This window comes from Sparus aurata, chromosome 12 (assembly GCF_900880675.1).
Source record: "Sparus aurata chromosome 12, fSpaAur1.1, whole genome shotgun sequence".
Classification (NCBI taxonomy): Eukaryota; Metazoa; Chordata; class Actinopteri; order Spariformes; family Sparidae; genus Sparus; species Sparus aurata.
Genome location: NC_044198.1, coordinates 589,083 through 609,465, shown reverse-complemented (window position 1 = coordinate 609,465; position 20,383 = coordinate 589,083). Strand labels below are relative to the sequence as shown.

Here is a 20,383-nt window from a genome sequence, read left to right as displayed (position 1 = left end):
GCAGCAGCCTGCGGGGAGGCGGGGCTGGACGACCCAGCCACAATACACCATTTTAGGACCCGTGTGCCAGCCGTCTCTGGGCAACACAGAGTCCAACTACCTCGCGGACTTTTCTTTAAGCTCTCTCCTGATGTGTCCAAGTCTCAGTGTATCTGGTTCTGTCCCGGAGCTCCCTAGCTTCGGTCTCTATATGCGTTTGGAGTGTGGTAGCAGTACCGGGGCGCCGAGCACGGAGCATTAGCCCCAGTTAGAACAACAGTACAACAGCAAGCTGTTCTCGCTTGTTGTGTTGTTCCGAGCCGGGGCTGCAGCGCCGACTGCAGCGCTCTGGTCTGCTCCCCGAGCTCTGTGCCACCATACCGCTACTTTTCAAATGATATGCAAACCACGCTCTACTTGCCCCTCCCCTCAGGCCCCTCCCTCTCGACGACAAAACAGTGACAGAAAGTTGAAACTGAAAATCAGTGACACTGAAAAAAAGCTGACATTGTAAAAAAAATCTGTCACTGAAAAAAAAGTGACATGAAGAAAAAATCTGAAGATTGTCATTGAAAAATACACAAAAATCCCCAAAAAACAAAATGATAAGATTTTCAGATTTGAATTATTTTAATTAGTTTTGTTTTTTCAGTGCCAATACTTGTTTCAATGCCAATACAACTGTTTTTAATACAAATGTTTCAATGACAATGTTTCTTTTTTCAGTACTGATTTTGTTTTCAATGCCAATTTTGGGGGGGATGCCAAATTTTAAAGTCACCGTTCTGGCTCCATAAAGTGCCTGCTCAACACTAGCAAAACCAAGGAGCTGATTGTTGATTTGAGGAAAAAGGAGGCAAAGAGCCTTACACCTGTCTTCATCAATGTGGCTGATGTGGAGCAGGTTTTAGCCTTGGAATTACAATCACTTAGAAGCTATCTTGGTCCTCACACAGCACAGCACAGAAAAAGGGTCTACCGACGATGGAAAAATTAGGAAGTTCACCCTGCTGCCATCTGACAAACCATACAGAAGTATCCACAGCCGTACCACCAGACTACAGAGCAGCTTCTCTCCTCAGGCTTTGAGAGACCTCAGTTCATCGTCAACACTCCATTTTCTAAAAATAGATGTAGCACAAAGGACTCAAACAGTTCAAGTTTAATTTTGTTAAGCCCTTGTGTTTCAAAAATAGAAATGACAATAAATATACCTTGTACAACACTTTCTTCATTTTGTATAACATTTCAACCTGGTGAAACCCCTAAAGGTCCACTGTGTAGGATTTAAAGGGCTCTATTAGTAGAAATGGATTACAACATTTAAACTTGTGTTTTTATTAATGTACAGACCAAATCACCTTGACGTTGTGCTAACCAAAACAGTAATTTCCGGTAGAGTAGTTGAAATTTCTCAATATTAATATGCATGAATGCAGAGACAGAGTATAATTGAGAGATTGCAGATTGTTGACTTTCCAACCTTTGCTGGACAGTTAAGTTGTAAAGTTGTGTCGTTCTCATGCATGGATTTTGTCCGGACATTAGCCCAACTCACATAAGTGGACACACGTAGGTAGATATCCTTTGACAGAGACGCTCTTGCAGCAAGGAGTTGCTCTGGAGGATAAGTGACCCTGAGGATCTGAAGAAAGGCTGAACGGGTCGCTGTGTTGAACCACAAAACTAGAGCTCATAAACTGCAATATCAGAACTGCAAGAAAAACATACATGGACAGAGTTACTGTGAGTTAACTACAATCACCAATAAACCACAGGCAGAGTATGCAGGTCTTGCGGAACTGTGGCGGGATCAGTGGCATAAGTATCGGTGGTGCAACCAGTGCAGCTGCACCGGGACCAAGACGCCGTCAGGGGCCCATGAAGGAAGAAAAAAAATTAAGATGATTGGATGAGGGGGGGTCTAGAACATGTGTGGGTGGGACTCTTGGGCCTCTGTAGCCTCTCATAGGGCCATTGGGCCAGGTATTCTTTAGACAGACAAGCCACTGGACCAATCGTCACCTCTCTGCTGTGTCTGCAGCTGAGCACTGTGGGCCGAGCCGATGTATGTCTTTCTCCCCAGGCCGGGAGAGTTATCATTGTTACCAAGGCAAGGTCAGGCATGGCAACAAAAAAAAAAAAAAAAAGTTAAATAAATAAATAAAAATAAAATAAAAAACGGCCGTCCATCGGCCCATTATTGATTGGCCCACTGGGAAAAATCCCGGTACTCCCGATCCATCTCTGAGGTGTGTGAAGCAGATTTATGTTTGTGGTGTTTGCCACCTTCAGTAAGTATCCTGTTTTAGAGCTGTTATGTGAAATTTTTATTTTTGCAGATGACAGCAGACATGTAATGCCCTACGAATAAATGTTTGTTCTGCTTTTGTAATACAGATACTGGTATTGAAAAGATGCTCACCGTATTACAGTACACTTTTAAGATGTAATAAGCTGTACCTATTGTCAAATTAGACAAAAACTAGGGCGGCTGTAGCTCAGCGGGTAGAGCAGGTCGGCTAGCTCAGCTCAGCCTGGCTACCCCAGGTGATGAGCAGTACCCTGCCTTTGTCAGGAGACAGCTGGGATTGGCTCCAGCGATAAACTCTGCCACCCCATAAAAGGGATAAAACATAATATGGTCTTTGTCAGGCAGTAAACAAAGACAGTTATACTTTACACTACTATACTTTGACACCACTGTACTGAATTATACTCTTAATTAGAAACCAAACATCAGATCCTCATACATTATTACATACAATTTTCACAAGATTATGATATAAGATATCAAATGCAAGACCATGTCAGATCCAAAATATACTAATGAGCCACTGTTTTACCCTTTCTACCAAATAATACTGGTGACGACATACTTAATGCTACCAACATGGACTTGTGATGGTTTAATTAGACAACACAGGCTGTAATATGCCATAGTTAGTGACACATTACAAGAAAATTGTACTGTGAAGTGGAATAGAGAGCATCTTATTTCCTACCTGTTAAGACACACTTTCTCAAGGTCAAATAGTGCAACAATTTGGTCAGTAGCTAAGGGTTAGCTTGTAGCAGGAGAAAATCATTTAAATTCATCAGTGTAGCTTGGTCCACTTTAATGCACAATTCAACAGTAGGACAAATGAACGATAACAAAAAAGCGATACATCAATTAACCTAATCAACAGACACTGTGCAGACACTGTGTTGAGACGGCATGTGAGCATAACAAATACCATTCTGTACCCAAACAATAAGTTGAATCTGAGAAAATTGTATGGTCCAAGGCCAATGCCAGTTGTACACAGCAGGATGTTGTTATAATGTGTATCAACAATGTGAGATAACTTAGGTACGAACACTGTGACACTATTGTGAGTTATCACAAGTTCTTCTGAGCTGTGAAGAACTCAACTAGCCCTGTAAATCGGCACACAACAGTCATTCGATTGAGATTCGTCTAATATTGTACAACAACGTTCTTAACCAATCAACCAATCGATCAATCCACGATGGTTGATGTAGCCACCAATCGGGAGGACATGGCGAAGCTAACAGCGATGAAAGCTGCAGAGGAGACTGATGAATAACATAAAAATGCATTAAAGGGCTCTTACACCATCCCAACACCATCTTAACAAATAATAAATACACTGGACTTTTGCTCTCTGTCGATTGGACATTCTGACCTTGTGGCAAGCCTGGCTATAAGATGAGGCTATAAGATGAGACTCATGATGGACTAATATGGACACATGTGCAGACACACATGTAATCTGTATGTACTGTCTAGAGCTTGAATTCAGCTCTGTATGCTACTGCTGTAATATGTTTTGTCAAAGGTCATAACAAAAGAAGTTGTTAGGTAAAAAAAAAAAAAAAAAAAAAAAGAAAATGTAAAATGCAAAAGACAAGAAAAGATCAGGATGAAGATTTTATCCTGTGGGTAATGGGGGCGGGACTTGATAAGCTTTGGCTTCTCCCGCTTTTCCCTTTCGGCCATGTGTATTGTATTATTTGGACAATGATGAAATGTGATGTTTATGAATTGACATGCCCGAAATAAACAACATAATAACCTCCCCGGTATAAAATCACTCCATCAATCTTCACCCCATATATTACATAGTTCTATATCGAACCTGGATAGTAAAGATGGATTTTTGTATCAGGCAGTAAGGTGATGGCCCAGCCCAGCAGGATTCAAACCCAGGACCTTCTTGCTGTGAGGCAGCAGTGCTAACCACTGCACCACCAAACTACCCTCATTTCCTATGTCAACCCTTAAATAATCATATTAATGTTATTAAGTATCTTATCAACGTTGATAAGCAGTCTCTAAAGTATCTAATAATTTGTTTTTTCTTGTAAAACAGTAATAAATGCATCAGTTATGCAATTTTAACACTTATATATGCTTATTAATATTAATAGGCATATTGTGAGGTCTAATAGGTGGCCTATTGACTATTTATTTATACTTACTACAAGAACCTTAATATAAAGTGTTACACACGCACACACACACACACACACACACAAAGATGTGTGCTGCAACTGATTTTCTCAGAATGAGACCCAAAACACATTGAGATCATCAGGTGCTTCATTGGTCCATCCTCTCACAGTCTGTGGCTACCATCTACAGTGACATCTTCACCTCCACAGCCTATAGAAATGATTATATCAATGTATTTACCATGAATATAGTACAGCTGTCTATCATGTACTAAACTTGGGTATCAGGGGCGGCTGTAGCTTCGGCGGTTGAGCAGGTCATCCATCAATCGGAATAATGCTGCTGGTCCCCCTGGCTCCTGATGAGCAGAGTGGCAACTTGCACGGCAGCCTCTGAAATCAGGGTATGAATGTGTGTGTGAGTGGGTGAATGTGACAAATATTGTAAAGCACTTTGAGCGTTCAGTAGACTAGAATAGACTCTATAGAGATGCATGTCCATTTACCATAATGGCATACCCATACTTTATGGACCAGTGGAGGGATGATGAACTGAAAGTTAACCTTTAACTCCTTCCCAAAGACAAACCTTCCAAAGCTGCATGCTACAACTAATGATGGAGAAAACTTAAAGGTGCCCTGTTACAGTTACTGTAGACTTTTGCTGCTACAGCCTTATGTGACATAGCTATGTGGCTATTGTTCACTAAATTTAGACAGACTAGACAGCTCATGGATAGACTGCTGTATAAATGAGTGATATTGGTCAACTTTTGCTGAACAGCCAGTGCTACTTAGACGGTAATGTCTCATTACATGTCCCTTGATTTTGCATGGTTTTTTAGTCACTTCCTTTAAGGACATGGCTGTGAGCGAATGGACTAGGCCTTTTCTACAGAAGATATTTTGACATGTCACAGTAGGTAGAGCATATGTTTAACTATCCCACTAAAATAAATGATGACTAGAATGCAGGTAGCTGCATTAGTTTCATTGTTCTGGTATGGGACATGCTGTCTCAATGAGGCATTATGTACATGCTATAAAAAAAACATGATGATCGGTCAGTTATCTTATCACTTGCCCTTGTGGTTAATCATGTTGGGAAGACAAGTTGTATGATTAACACAGAAATACTATTAGATGTAAACACATGAATTATCCAGTAGCAGCACATTTTGTTGAATTTAGTCACCCTATTCACTTTCAAAGATATACTGCAATTTAAAAGGTATCACTTCCCACCAAGAGGAGGTTATTTGAATGTTTTACTTACTATTCAATGTTCAATTCAATGTACTTACTATTCCAATCAATGGTTTAAGAACCCTGGCACCTCATGGACTAAATACAGATTATAACTGAACAGTTTACTGCGAGGGAACCCAATAATTGGATATGTATGTAAATGTATTAAGCTGATGTTTTACCTTTCCTTTATATCTTTAAGAAATGTTAAGAAAAAAATGTGTTAGTAAGGTACCTCTCTTTATTGGATATTCAGATAAAGGTGTTTCTGAGGTTTAACTAGACCTGATGTTAAAGTGCAATCTTATATCCATTAGAATCTACCCAGAATCTGTGTGGTTAATGTTACAGAAGGTATTTAACCAACATCAAATTGAAGTTTGAGTCTTTACGTGTCGTATGAAACATTTTCAATTTAGTAGTAGTTTGATTTCATGTATCCTGTCACTGTTTTAATTTGTAGTCACTGTAGGCTTCTTGATTGTTTGTTCCCTCCCTAGAGTTGGAGGTTGATTGTCTGATCACTATCACGTGTTACTACGGTTTGGCCTATTGAACATTAGTGCCTGTACAGTTCTGTTTTTTAGAAGAACAGCATACTTTGATAAAAAACTTGATTGGAGAGGGGAAAACAAAATGTTAGGCTGCTCAGCTAAAATGATCCCAAATGCTTTAAAATAGCAACCAAAACCAGAAAGAAACCTAAAAAATTCTACCATTTAAATTGATCAAATAAATAACCAAAATGGCAAAGACTCAGCCAATGATCAGCTCCAGGGTGATCAAAGACGGTCTAGAGTTACCTGTAAGTACTGTAACAATTAAAAGACGCTTGTGTGAAGACAAGTTATCAGCAACAAGCCCCACAGAAAGAAGTGGAACACAGTGACTGGCCTTAACAGAAATGGCACAACATTTTGTGGGCTGATGAAAGCGAGATTGTTCTTTTTGGGTCTAGGGGCCGCAGACTGTTTGCCAGACGACCACCAAACACTGAATTCAAGCCACAGTATACTGTGAAGACAGTGAAGCGTGGTGGCGCAAGATCATGATATGAGGACGTTTCTATGGTGTCGAGCCTTTTTATCCCATACCTGGGATCATCGATCAGTTTGAATACATCAAAATACTTGAAGAGGTCATGTTGCCTTATGCCGAAGAGGAAATGCCCTTAACATGGGTGTTTCAACAAGTCAATGACCCCAAACAAACCAGTAAGCAAGCAACGTCTTGGTTCCAGACCAACAAGATAAACGTTATGAAGTTGCCAGCCCAATCCCCGGAGCCTTAATCCAATAGAAAACTTGTGGGGTGACATCAAAAAGGCTGTTTCTGAGACAAAACCAAGAAATGCAGGGAATTGTCAAATGTAGTCGAATGGTCCTGGCCCTGGGAATACCTGTTCACAGGTGCCAGAAGTTGGCTGAGTCCATGCAACACAGATGTGAAGGAGTTTTAAGAAACGGTGATTACACTACTAAATATTAGTTTAATGATTCAAGGGAAAGCTAAATATTCAAGCATTTTCAGGTTATACAGTAAATATTTGAGTTTGTAAAGAGAAACATCGACACTGCTATTATTTTGAACAGCCAAATATTCCCTTTTCTTCCCTTTCTGTAAAGTAACAACACATTTGATACATTTCTCTTTATGTTTTGATTTGGAGCATTAATCACTTTTTTAAAACAGACTGCTATTATTCTGTACATAACTGTTTCAGTATGCATTGATCTTGAGGAAAGCCTACGACCGAAACTGTTTGACATTCCGTTTCATATTATGTTCAGCAAGGTGTCCTATTCAACTTTAATTTAGTTATGCTAACAGGCTTTCTCTCGCAAAGCTGCAGCTAAAACAAGATGTGAAATTCGAAGTTTGCCAGCTAATTTAATGGTAACAAATATGCTGTACTGTTACAACCAATTTAGGAAAACTACAAAAATGAAACCACCATAATTATCCTAAATAAACTTCTATGTACCGCTTTAAATGTACAATGCATGCATTATTTTTCTATTCATTCTGAAGGAGTGTGTCCTTTTTATGATAAAAAATTAAAAAGGATAAATTGCATTGCTCAGAAAGAAACAAGTTACACTCATCTCTTGAATTGTACTAGCAAACTAGCAATATTCTATATTTGGAAACAACGTAAAAGACTTACATCCACAAATCAAGCAGCAAATTGTTCCTTAGACTAAATGATGCTTTGTGAGCTACAGACTACACATGAATCAGACATGTACTAAATCAATTTCCTTTCTTTCACCTTTCAAAAGGCAGTTGAATTTTCTTTTTATTGAACATGCACTGGCATTATGTACTGACAGTCTGAACATTTTTAATTGATTACATTCATGTGCAGTGTGTATATATGTGTGTGTATATATATATATATATATATATATATATATATATATATATATATATATATATATATATATATATATATATATATATATATATATATATATATATATATATATATATATATATATATATATAGACACACACACACACACACACACATATATATATATCAGTATAGTATCAGTTGAAGACATACTTTATGTACATTAAAAAACAATGCCTGGGTAATATGTTGTAACATTTCTGCAGGGGTGGTACCTCCCGCAAGAGGGCGGTACAGCCACAAGCTGCTTAAAAAGACACAAGCAAAAGTGAAAGACAGTTTCATCCTGAAGCTACCTGTGGTAGAGTCCATCACATGTCCACCTGTGATTAACACGCATCATCTTCACAATTTCAGGAGACATTTTGAAATGCACCATATGACATTTAGCTCACATGTAGCTCAAAGTATTCACAGACATGTGTAGAGTAGGTTTTGGACATTATTCTACTACAATGATAAGGCAGAATTATTTTCCAAGTGAGTGCAAAGCTAGCAACCATATGGTGTAAGCTATAATTCCCATTGCACTTGACAGAGAATGTTACCAAAGCATCCTGAAATATTCATACTAGGTTAATTGCAAAACACATAATGGATCAAATAAATGGCCATTAACAAAGGCACAGAACCACTCACATAGATAACACATGTAGGTCTGTCTGTGTTCTTACTGTGGCCTGTAGCCACCCCGCTGAGGCATGTAGCTGGAGGCCGGTGCTGCTGGCAGCCAGTCAGCTGACTGGCCCTCTGTAGGTGTTGTCTGCTCAGAGTCCTCTTCCAAGGGATAGAAGTCCAGAGGCTCGAGCAGCTCCTGCTGCTCCATCTCCCGCTGGTGGCAGTCAGCAGGGTCAGTGCTGTCTTTGTTCTGTGCAGTGTGTGTGAAGCATGGTTGTCGGGGGAAACGCTGCGAATGTTTGCTGCCCTCCTGCAGCAACATGTCAGGGTTCTCCTCAGAATCCAGCAGGGGCTGTGTGGACTCAGATCGTGAAAAAATGGCCTGCTGTGGTTGGGAGCTCGGCGTCTGACCCTTGTATCCATTGGAGGCCATCACTGATGAGTACTGAACGGTGCTGGCTGTGGTGTCAGCCATGTCGCCGCCCTCATCGCTGTCGGACACACTCTGGCGAGGTGAAGACATGCAGGAGGAGCCACCAATGCCGCTGCTGTGCTCCTCAGACAGATACTTGTCCTTCTTCAGAGGCAGACTGGCCTTATCTTCTTCAAACACGCACTTTCCATCACACACATCCACATCAAGCACACTGATGCCAGACAGACAGTTCTCCTTTGGAGTATCTGCCTGTAGAGGACAAATAATTGTTTATATAAAAAGACAAGTTCAATTACAATCACACTTAAATCAAATAATGCTTAACACATTTGTCTCTGCAGCACTGAGCACTGTCTGAGTCAATACTTCAGGACTGGGAGGCTCTGCTCCTGCTCCCTCGTGTATTTTCCAGTATTATGATTAGTTTCCTCTTCCTATGAGGACAACTTATTTCCACAGATTTAAATATATTTTTTTTTTTTTTTTAAATTAACATATTGGTCCAGGCCTTTTCAAAACATGGCTTTGTCGGCTAATAGTCATGATGATGTCACAACAGAAACTGTCTGAAGCTTAAACTTACACCAAATTAGCATGTAAACGCAGGGATTTTTCAAAAGTTGCTGAGCAGTGAGACTTCTCACTTTCTTTCTGTTGAGAGAGTTGCACAATGCTCAGTACGGATCAGGCAGCTGACTAGGCTCAGACTACACGGAAGCCACAAACAATGGTTACTTTATTAATATCTTCAACTTCAGTCTCTCTTTCAAACTCTGCATCGATTGAGAAGGATGGAAAGATATTAACAACCCAACAGCCTTAACTTCAACACATATCATAGTGCCTGAAAGGGAGAATAAATGTACGTGTTCACCCGCGGGTGTAGTTCACGTCACAGCCGAGCCGGGCCGAGCCAGAGGCAGTAAATACTTGTGAACACTGCAGGGTTAATTTACCCTTTATTTATGTCTGGTTAGATGCAGTGTACTAAATTGTCACAGAAAGTCTTCTGAAATCTATCTTCATGTCAACTATTGCAGTGAATTTAGATAAAGCATCTTTAAAAGATCAGTTTGTCAGCAAAAAAAATGCCATCCTTCATCCCCTGCTAAAAAAAAGGCTTATTTGAACCCTTCTACAGTACGCAACTAGAGAGAAAACTAACTGGAGTAATGCAGTAAAAACTCTAACACAGAGCTGAAACTGCACATGTAAAATACCTAGTTTTCCTTCTTTCAGGTTGGGCTGACGGTCTTGTTGGGGGGTGTGCAGCATATGTGTAAATCTGACTGGCATAGAATTGGACATATCTGACAATGCCTGGCAAATAAATTACCGCTCATGACTATCGTTGCATCTCTACTTCTGGTTATACTGTATACTAGTATAATGATAGTTAGTATAATGATAGTATGTTAAATACTGTACATATTGGCACATGTGAAGGTGTCAGTACAAAAGAAGTCCTTACTTTCACAGGATGATGAGGAGACCATGTTCCAATGGTGCTCTCTCCAGGGTTGGGAATCTGAGGCCAAAAATTCTCCTTGATCCTATAAGAGAGGAAACAATGAAGCATATGTGACATCTCAGAAATCTGTGGCATCAAAGCTAAAAGTAGCACAATAATAACATATAAATAAAGTATTAATTGACATTACCACACATACCTGCACAATGGTGAATAGTAAAACCTGAAGATATGTAAACCCCATTCTGCAGAGGAACATTATGCAGTAGGGAATAGTTTCAATTCACTGGCTGAAGGCCAGGGTACGTTCAAAATAAACTACTTGATACAGATAAGACTCTTAAAAACGTCCTATTCCTCCATGACAGGGCCCTAACCGGTTTGTGACTGGTTCTGTACTGGAACCTGTAAGAGTCCGTGACTGGAAAGAGATCCGCTTCGATGAGGTAGTAAACACTAGGCCAAAATGCAACGCCAGTAAGTACTATGTGTGGAAACCCATTGCAATGGTTTATCTATCCACCAGGGGGAGCAGTCATGATGAAAGTTACTTGAGCATGATTCAGCTATTCTTACTTTATCATAGGCATACCTGTGAGAGAGTGTGATTCCCACACTGAGCATATTTAATGATGGTTAAGCTACCCTGTCATGAGGTCATCAATATTATGCTTCAGCTGTCATTTCAACAGTACTACATTAAAGTGAAAGCAATGTGGATGCGGAGTTAATGATTTAACAAGGAGGAAAAACTCGCCTGAGTGGCTGACTGTGCCAACAGCCTCTGCAGTGGTACCGGGACAAACTGTTACAGTGTAAGAGCCGGTTTTCAGCATGCACCTGACAGCGTGATCTAACAGTAATCTTACAGCATGAGAACTAACATTTATATCTCTACAACTACAAACAAGAAAACATCTTTATCAGCTCTTCTACTGTAACAGTTGTTGATAAATCATTATTCTATAGCCATTTTACTTTCATGTAGTACTGTTGAAAAACAAAAAGCTGAAGCATCATATTGATGACCTTTTGATATGGTAGATCATCTTTAAATATGCTCTGTCTGTGATCAAAACAAGTCAGTGGGGAGAGATATGTTTCACTTCTCTTTGCCAAGTGGATGATGGGAGGCAGAGTGATGACATGCAGCAAGAGACCATGGGTTGGACTGTGTCCATATATAGGTCCCATGTTCTACTAATTAAGCTACTGGGTGGGTCGAAATGAGACATTTTAATGATTTCATGATTTCATGTGCTTAAACACACTAATTAAAACATATATTCTTTTTCACAACTGAATAAACAAATGGTCCATTTCAGAATAATATATGTATAGTATATTCTTAAACTATAACTACTGATATGATGCATTTATGTGTTCACAATTTGAAATTAAGTATAAGTAACTGGTAGGGCTAACGCGAATTAAACTAACTAGAGCTTTAAAAATAATTATACTGGGATAAAAGCATAATATATGTCACTGAGATGTAATGGGGTAAACGAATATGGTTTAGGTATAAAAGGGTATATATGCTGTATGCTGCTGTACATGTTTTTTCTGAGGGAAGTGACATCTCAGGCTGACATCTTACAATTGAATGAATCTAGGCACATCCCCTGGAGGAGAGGGGGGAATCCCAGTGGCTGAGAGCCAGCTGGGAAAAAGCTAAGAAATGGCTGGCAGTCAGCTGGGAGTAGAAAAACCGAGGCGGCTGTAACTCTAGGACTATGTCTGGGAGCTGAAGTGTTTGCAGCTTTTTTAAATGGCCAAATTGAATGAGCACAAATTAGGACCCTACATCTATCCTAAAAAATAGTTTCAAGCCCTGCGCTGAGAGCAACAAAATGTATGCATGGGTGTCAAAGTGTAACTTACACATCTTTTTTGTAGATACAGAGCAGCATGGTCATTAGAACAATAAAGAGAAAGCCAAGGCTCACTCCAACCACGATACCCTCGATCTCTCCTGCGGCTGGGAGAAACACAGAGGATATTCAAAGATGATAACATTATACTAACAATTCAAAAAGCCAGGCTAAGTATTGAGTGAAAACACACCTCACTTATGGCAGCTACACTGTTGTTTCGTTACCATATGGTACCACTGCATGTAAATTAAGAGAGCTGTTTCCACTCCTCATTACATATGCAGTCATTTATCTCTTGCGCACATATAAGACCCTTAGGATCCAGACATACACAGGATGTTTAATTTAATATAAGTGCCTGATTTCTTAAATGAAACAGAAGTAATGATAACATTTTCTTTGGTACATTGTTTTCTGTGAATCTAAAACATACTAAGCTCAATCAAGTTTGAGTTATGGCAAAATTGCCTTAAACGGGTGTTGAAAACGCAAACATAAAGTCAAATCTATGAAATTTGCAACAAATGATCAGGGATGCAAAATGTTGCACCTCTGCAGCTTTTTCTAGTTAGTGGGGTATTTACAACGAGAACAGTTTTAAATACAGTCTAGGGATGTCCCGATCCGATCTGCAGGATCGGGATCAGGGACGACATGGGCCGATATGGGCATTTTTCCACTGATCGGGGATCGGACCAAACCCCGATTTTTTATATTTTTACGCCAGAGCACAATTTGTGGCAGAACTCAGACACGCACGTAACATTACTATGGCAAACATGTTGATAAAATGTCTGCAGTGTGGAAATAACTTAAATTAGAAAGCGAAAGCAGCCCAACGGTGTAACATGTAAAGGGTAACGTCTGAAGTCTGCAAAAACCATACCATCATATACAGTAAGCCCACCAAATCCTCCTCTGCTTTACACACACTAATGGCAAAATCTATTTTAAAAAATCTGGTTTTGTACAATATTATAAAATGTATCTCATAATTTTGACTTGATTCTGAAAAATATAACTCTCTTACCCCTCAAATTATGATTACCTTATAATATATTACATTTTTCTATCATTAATTTGCCAACCAGGCTTTTCTAAACTAAATGATAAACTAAACAATAAATCAATTTACTATCTCAATGAAAAGTATAAATTGTCAAATCGTTTTGGGACATTTTTTGAACAGCCAGGACATTTCAATACGTGGGGAACGCTTACACTCACCATATTTCAGGGTCCAGAATGAGTGATTAAGGCTTCTGGCAGAGCCTCCGATGGTTGAGGCACTGATCCAAGCATCATACCTGGTGTTGCCTGACAGTGACGTCAGAGTGTATGAGGTGGTGTTAGCTGGAACTGTTACGGCTGCAAATCAGCAAAACAGAAATCAGCAAGTAAAACTGACAGTTGGGATACTGTCAGAAAAAAAATATTAATTTAGTCCAACACTTAACAGAAAGCTATAAATGTAGGGGGAAAAAAGCGTATTCAGGATATAACATGACGGGTACATACAATGTGTTTTACTCCCATTCTTGTAGAAGATCGTGTACTTTGTGATGAAGCCTCGTCGTTTGTCTTGTGGAATCTCTTTCCACACCAGCTCTACGTCGTTACGTCCAAGTTTTCTATCGACAATTTCTGGGCCTTCCAACGGAGCTGCACTCACAACAGCAACATAATTTATGTTAATCATACAAATGAGGTCATGCCCCTTCCGGTGGAAAGAGTTGCACTTTTATAGAAAGAGAGAAACTGTGAGATGAGATAAAGCAAAGACTTTGGCTAATCTCAACCGAATATTTGGTTGAGATTAGGTTGCCAAGAATACCAGACAATGACATAAAGCTGTTTTGAAGCAGATTGTAAAATGATTAAATGTGCATGTATGAGCTTCCTGTAATTCTTCATTTGGCAATATATCCTTTCATGACAACAAATATAATTATGAAAGGACATCCTGATGGTGACAGCGGTGTGTGCAATTGCAGAGGCCAGTAACTCCTTCAAAACTTTTTATTTTTTGCCTCTAATTAGTTGTTAGCACGTTGCTCGGCTAATGTCGCTACTCCTTGACTGGGATGATTCAGGAGTAATGTCTCTTAAATAGAATGTTGAAACCAAGATGGAAATAAAGAACACTACAGAAAAATCAATGTTTCGGACTTAAAATGGGATTTTTGTAATATGATTTTGACCTCTTGTTAATATTCACTATGCTTTAAAATATAAGAATATCATCTTACCTCCTTCCTCTACAAAGGCTTGAACACTTGCCGGTTTCCCAGTCCATCCAGAGTATACTGGATGCACAGATACAGTGTAGCAGACAAATTTCTCAAGGTTGCCTAGAGGTGACATCGAGATCAAAAGTTAAATCACAGTTGTGCAATGCCCGCAAAACATGCCTGTTTTGAAGAGGCGATTGCTTGGCCTCTGGTATTGCCGCTAGCAGCATTCTCAAGAACAGCTCATTCAAACTACTTCACACTCAACACTGCACTTCCTCGGGTCCTCAGCAATATGCTATTCATTTGTGAAACCTTCTCTTTGTTCCCCAAGATCTTTTCTTTCAAGCTTGGTACAATACACTGCAACAGTATAATCCATCCTTGATGTATTTCTTAACCTGTGAAGAGTTGGGGGTGGGCGAAACGGGAAATGTGGGTGGTAGGTTGCATCTTAATTTCAATTTATGAATATTCCACATCATGAGAAATTATGAAGCAAACCCCTTTGTTTTGAGAAATCTATTTTTTTGTTTAAATACCTTATCAAAAACTACTGTGTTGGAGTACATTCAGAGCAGGGAAAGATAGTGCTCAACAACTTGCTTTGACATCTTTAAATGCTCAGACTTAAAAATCTGTAACAATTTTATTTTGGAATCTTTGTGACAATGCACATATCAGCTGACAACAGCTTTCTCTCTATGATGCATCAAACTTCACATAATTTTAAAGAAACCTCAAACATGTACAGAGGGAGTGATTAGCTCTCAATAAAATGAATTGCAATGTTGATTTATAATAACATCTGGGTAGAGAACCCTTGGATCAGACTTAGCTAACATACAATTTAATTGCACTTGATGCTATTTAATTACAATGATCTTATGACAAAATGTATGTACTTTATTACATACTCCCATGAAACATTTCTCCCGATTTATGGCCACAACCATTCACTTCACAAGAGCCGTAATTTTACAAAGATAACGGGACACTAATCCTCTTTCTTGCAGCAATTTTACAGTGCATCATTCATTCAGGAAGATCTAGGTAAGTGACTTTATCAAATAACACCACTAAAACAACAATTTGAGAGCGTTAACTGTGTGTCACCCATGACTGATGTGATTTCGCATATTTCCAACATACAAATCTACTGCAAGTTGTCTACCTAGAATTTTATGGCATGTTAAATTCATTACAAATTCTCCTCAGATACTCTTTTTTCCCAAAAAGAAGAATTATCACCTTTAATGACTGTGTGTGTGGTAGTTCGGTTTTCCCTCTGCCAGTCTGTCCAACCGTTGGCAGCCCACTCAACCACATACTCCGACACTGCTTTATTTTTGGGAGCTTTCCATTCCAGCCACAGCTGTCCACCATGAGACGACAAATTCAGCCCTTCCACTGGGGCAAGATCTGTAGCAAACATACAAAAAAAAAACACGGTGTCAAGTTGTTGATTTAAGGCTGCTTTAAGTGTTTTGACTTTTTTCCTCTTTAATACATAATTTCTCACCAGTCTAGGCTTGATTTAGACTATGGTTGAGTAGTAACTCCCATTTATGTAATATGTAATTTAAGGTATTAAATTATTGTTTAAGATATCATATCGGAAATACCATGTTGTTAAAAATGTAATTACAATAGTAGTCAGGAAATTTTATCCCATTATTGGTCCGTTTATTGGATTTCACCCTGAAAAGTTTGCACTTATTTTCAGGAAATGATAACGTTATTTGGCTCAACAGTCTTAACATATCCTTAACAAATACAATTTGGCATCATCAGCCAAGTCTCAAAGATAACTTGATTTGGAGTTCTAGCCTGGATAATCAGTAGTGTTTTTTTTGTCTCATTTGGTAATGATGAGTTCTGCCTTGAAAAGCCAAGTGCTCATGTTACAGCGCTGTATGTCATCCTCGAGAGTATATGTTTCAATTGCATTTATACTGATGGGACTGTCACCTTTAAAGATCAAGATACTACAATGTCGTAATTAACACTGTTCCTTCCATGGACAGTTCCACAGAAAAAGACATGCCATCACTAAAAGAAGTCCTCACAGTAGCCAGGACAAGCCAGCAATGACTGGCTTTAGTGCTAGATATTACGAATTACATTGGTGTATAGTGTTGCAATATGTCCTCCCTACTGGTTGGAAGTTTACAATGTAAATAGTACATGCAGTAGTTCAGAGTGTGGCCTGTAGGTCAGACTTACCCCAAACACCATATGCTTTATCAGGGATGAATAAAGATGCCTGAGCGGATTCCCCCACAGAATTGAAAGCGGTGACATAGACTCTAACAGATCTCTCATCAGCTAGGTCAATCTGTTTAAGGAAAGTTATCTCCCGCTGGCTAGAGCTGCCATCTGCCTCCGACCTGTTGACTGGGATGCGCTCCCACTCTTCACTCCTACTCTTGACTTTATCCTTTTTGTCTTGAATCTTTATGTGGAATCTCTGGATTCTCCCATTGGCAAACACAGGATCCTGTCACACGGGAAAGTCCAGTCACAACCTGACAGAACTGACAGAACCTATGGAAGTTAGTAGCTTTTTGTTTTTATTTGATAGATAGATACACTAAAACACAAGTGACTTTTTTCAAATTTGTAGAGCATTAACATTCGAAGTTAGTTGGTGACTACCATTGCCTGTTGCCCCAGAGCAAAAAATGACATGGGTTTACTTCATTAATCAATGCTGCAGAATCTGATGCCATAATCACATTCACTACAGAGCCCCTGAATGTGTTAACCAAGACACCAATCTGATACCAATGAAAAGCAAAGAGAAACTCAGATGTACATGAGTGTTAAAAGGATTTGGATAGCATTAGCAGTTCAGAAGTTTGTGAATAGGTATTTCTGAGCTGCCAGGAGCTTTCTAGGACTTTGAGTGGATAATAAAAATCCTACTTGTAAGTATAAGACTGGCCCAGTTTTAGGGTGCTCATAACATCCTCTGTTTAAAAGGTTATTTTGGCCAAAATTAAAAGTAAAAACTAAAAGTCAAATTTAAATATTAAAGCTAAAATAAATACAATTTAGAAGATGGTTATATTACTACACAACAACAAAAAAATCATGTCATAAGAAAAAGTAAATGTCTTCAATCACTTAGCTTAGAATGTAAAGATGAACTTGCAAATGGTAATGGCAGTAAGAAAAGGGAAACGTGAAATGTAAAACTCAGAATGAGGAACAGTTAAGCCTAAATGGAAATATGGTAATTATATCAAGGGGAGATAATCAGAAGATCTCAGCAATACATATTTATAGGCTACAGCTGTCCTAAAATTAACTGAAATATATAAAACAATAAGATCTTTCAATGTAACTTGTGAATGTAATAACTCCATTCACTACTATGTTACTGCAAGCTCAAAAAGGAATATTCTGCTGTTTTTTGCGCACATGCAAGTAATGTCCAGGACTTCACGTCATGAACTCTAACACTGACAACCCCAGTCATAAACAACCCACATTTTTGCATCTTGACCAGACACAGTCAAGCCATCTAATAGTTTTGATCTATTCTTATGTTGTTCAACAGACCTCAATTGTACACATCAACTCAGTAAACAGAGTTTAGGCTAGAAAAACTCAACAACTATACTTCTCATCTCCAACAGTCACTCTATGTTCAGACAGCTCTGCCAGTTTGTCAAGTGTCCAAAACATTTGGCACCAAATGCAATGCATGCGTTTAAAAAACAATAACAGACAATACTGGCTGTGGATACAGGCCAACAGTGTATTGATTATATGTATTAGGAAAAATGTATTGTTGGTTTTAGATTCTTTATGGGAATTGTATGATAAAAAATAAATAGCCATATTTGGGTTAAAAGTGGAAGAAGGTGGAAGACTGCTAGTTTAGTTTTATCAAAAGGTGCAAAAAATAAAATACTGTAGTTTCAGTTGATGTCAATTTACACAGTGGAGTTGTTTTTGACAACTCCAAGGTGTATGCTCTGAGCGCAGCTACAGTTGCTCTCACTAGGCCACACCACACACCTATTCCTTAAAGGAAGTGCGCTGCTCTTTTATCTTACACCATATATGGCTTCCATTTCGGGAGACACTGCCAGTGCTTCTACAACTTTTCAAACAATGTTCTGAGTGCGCCTGTGTTGGCTTGGAGGATGAATAGAAAGATTCTACTATAGTTTAAACATCATTGTTAGATTTGAGCAACAGCTTACATTTTTTTAAGTTAAACATAAAATAAAGGTATTTGTTGTTTAACATTTTGGCTGATCAACATTGTCTGGAAATTACTCAAGAAAGGCTTAGTCTGTCATCACCGTGGATGGGTCACAGTCCATCAATTTAGAGACACAAGATTCTTTAAAGGATGTTACCACATGGGTTCAGGCACACTTCATAAAACCTCCCTGAACACAATTGGTTAGCAGATGAGCGTCCAAACTACTTAGAATTGGGGTTGTAAGTGCATACACGTATATTGGAAAATTTAGGTGTACATTTATTTGTGTTAAGCTGAATGTGATGTGGCAATTTACCTTAGTAATAAACCGCACTTGTCGTTCATTTACGCCGTCTACCTTGGTAATGATTCTCCATAAATCCGGTTTACCTTTTGGTACTAAGCCAAAGAAAACAACCAAAAAAACAACAGATTTTGTGTTTGCCAGAGGAACATAAGGAAAAACATATATTACAAATGTACAACATAGCATTACGCTGGGCAAATATTACAGACTCAAAAGAAAAGTTCAGCATGCTGTTTACATTTGCATTGTGTTTGCATGCCTGCGCACTGTGGCAGTCAAGCCAATCACTTTCTCTGAACAGTACATATTCTGTAGATGCTGCCAGCTTAATCTGATATCCATGCTTTTAATAATTAGTGAGTGCAAGAAAAGTCTAAAGAATTTAGGACTCCTTCAATTAAAACAAAATAATAAGTAAACAATTCATTAACCTGAAGTTCTTAAATTGTTTCAACACTATGCTGTATTTGGTGTTTGGATCCTTTTACTTTGTAAACTGGCAGCCAGTCAACTTACTGCCTTCTGGTGTTCTCATGGTAGCGTTGGTACTCCAGTTGCTCCAGTAACCGTGGCCTCGTCTAGCATTTTTGCAGCACACCTGAATGACATAAACTGTGTCTGGCCGAAGGTTCTGTAGTCTAAAGGACTGTATGTACTTGTCAGTGTCCACAAGAGGTACCTAAAACGACATTAAACACATCTTGTTTAAAGAACAGACAAAAAGCAGACGTGTCGATGGATCAGACATACACTCATACAAAATAACACATAAAATACATATCTGACTGAAGGAGAAGAGACAAAGGTCTGTAACACAGTCACTTGATTTATAAATCTCAACCCTGGTAATTGATGCTTATAATTCACGTATCATATTAAGTTAAGAGCTTAGAGAATTCACACAAAATAAATACGTACGAACAAATAAGGAAATTATCTACTTAACCTTGCGCTACACGCCAGTGCAAATTTCCTGTTATAAATCCCGAATCAACTTGTGTGCATATACATATTTACATCATTTTGATGCACAGAAATTGGCCTGCTGACCAAAGGTTCTTTACAATGAATCATCTGAAGTAGGGAATTCCCGAGCCGATCTGCAGGGTCAGGATCG

At 38.9% G+C, this 20,383-nt stretch overlaps 1 protein-coding gene across 4 annotated transcripts in view; it reads right to left on the bottom strand.

The window, feature by feature from the left end:
- Nucleotides 1–8,241: 8,241 nt before the first annotated feature.
- The window catches only part of il6st (interleukin 6 cytokine family signal transduce), a 29,840-nt gene continuing 17,698 nt past the window's right edge, over nt 8,242–20,383 (bottom strand). For all 4 annotated transcript variants that reach the window (XM_030435542.1, XM_030435541.1, XM_030435544.1 and 1 more), the window contains 10 exons: nt 19,783–19,945; nt 19,276–19,358; nt 16,964–17,237; nt 15,989–16,159; nt 14,756–14,857; nt 14,025–14,168; nt 13,734–13,874; nt 12,514–12,610; nt 10,630–10,711; nt 8,242–9,407 (listed from right to left, as the gene is read on the bottom strand). In XM_030435542.1, the coding sequence (XP_030291402.1) occupies nt 8,775–9,407; nt 10,630–10,711; nt 12,514–12,610; nt 13,734–13,874; nt 14,025–14,168; nt 14,756–14,857; nt 15,989–16,159; nt 16,964–17,237; nt 19,276–19,358; nt 19,783–19,945 (1,890 nt within the window). In that variant the 3' untranslated portion in view covers nt 8,242–8,774. The remainder of the gene's footprint in view (nt 9,408–10,629; nt 10,712–12,513; nt 12,611–13,733; nt 13,875–14,024; nt 14,169–14,755; nt 14,858–15,988; nt 16,160–16,963; nt 17,238–19,275; nt 19,359–19,782; nt 19,946–20,383) is intronic.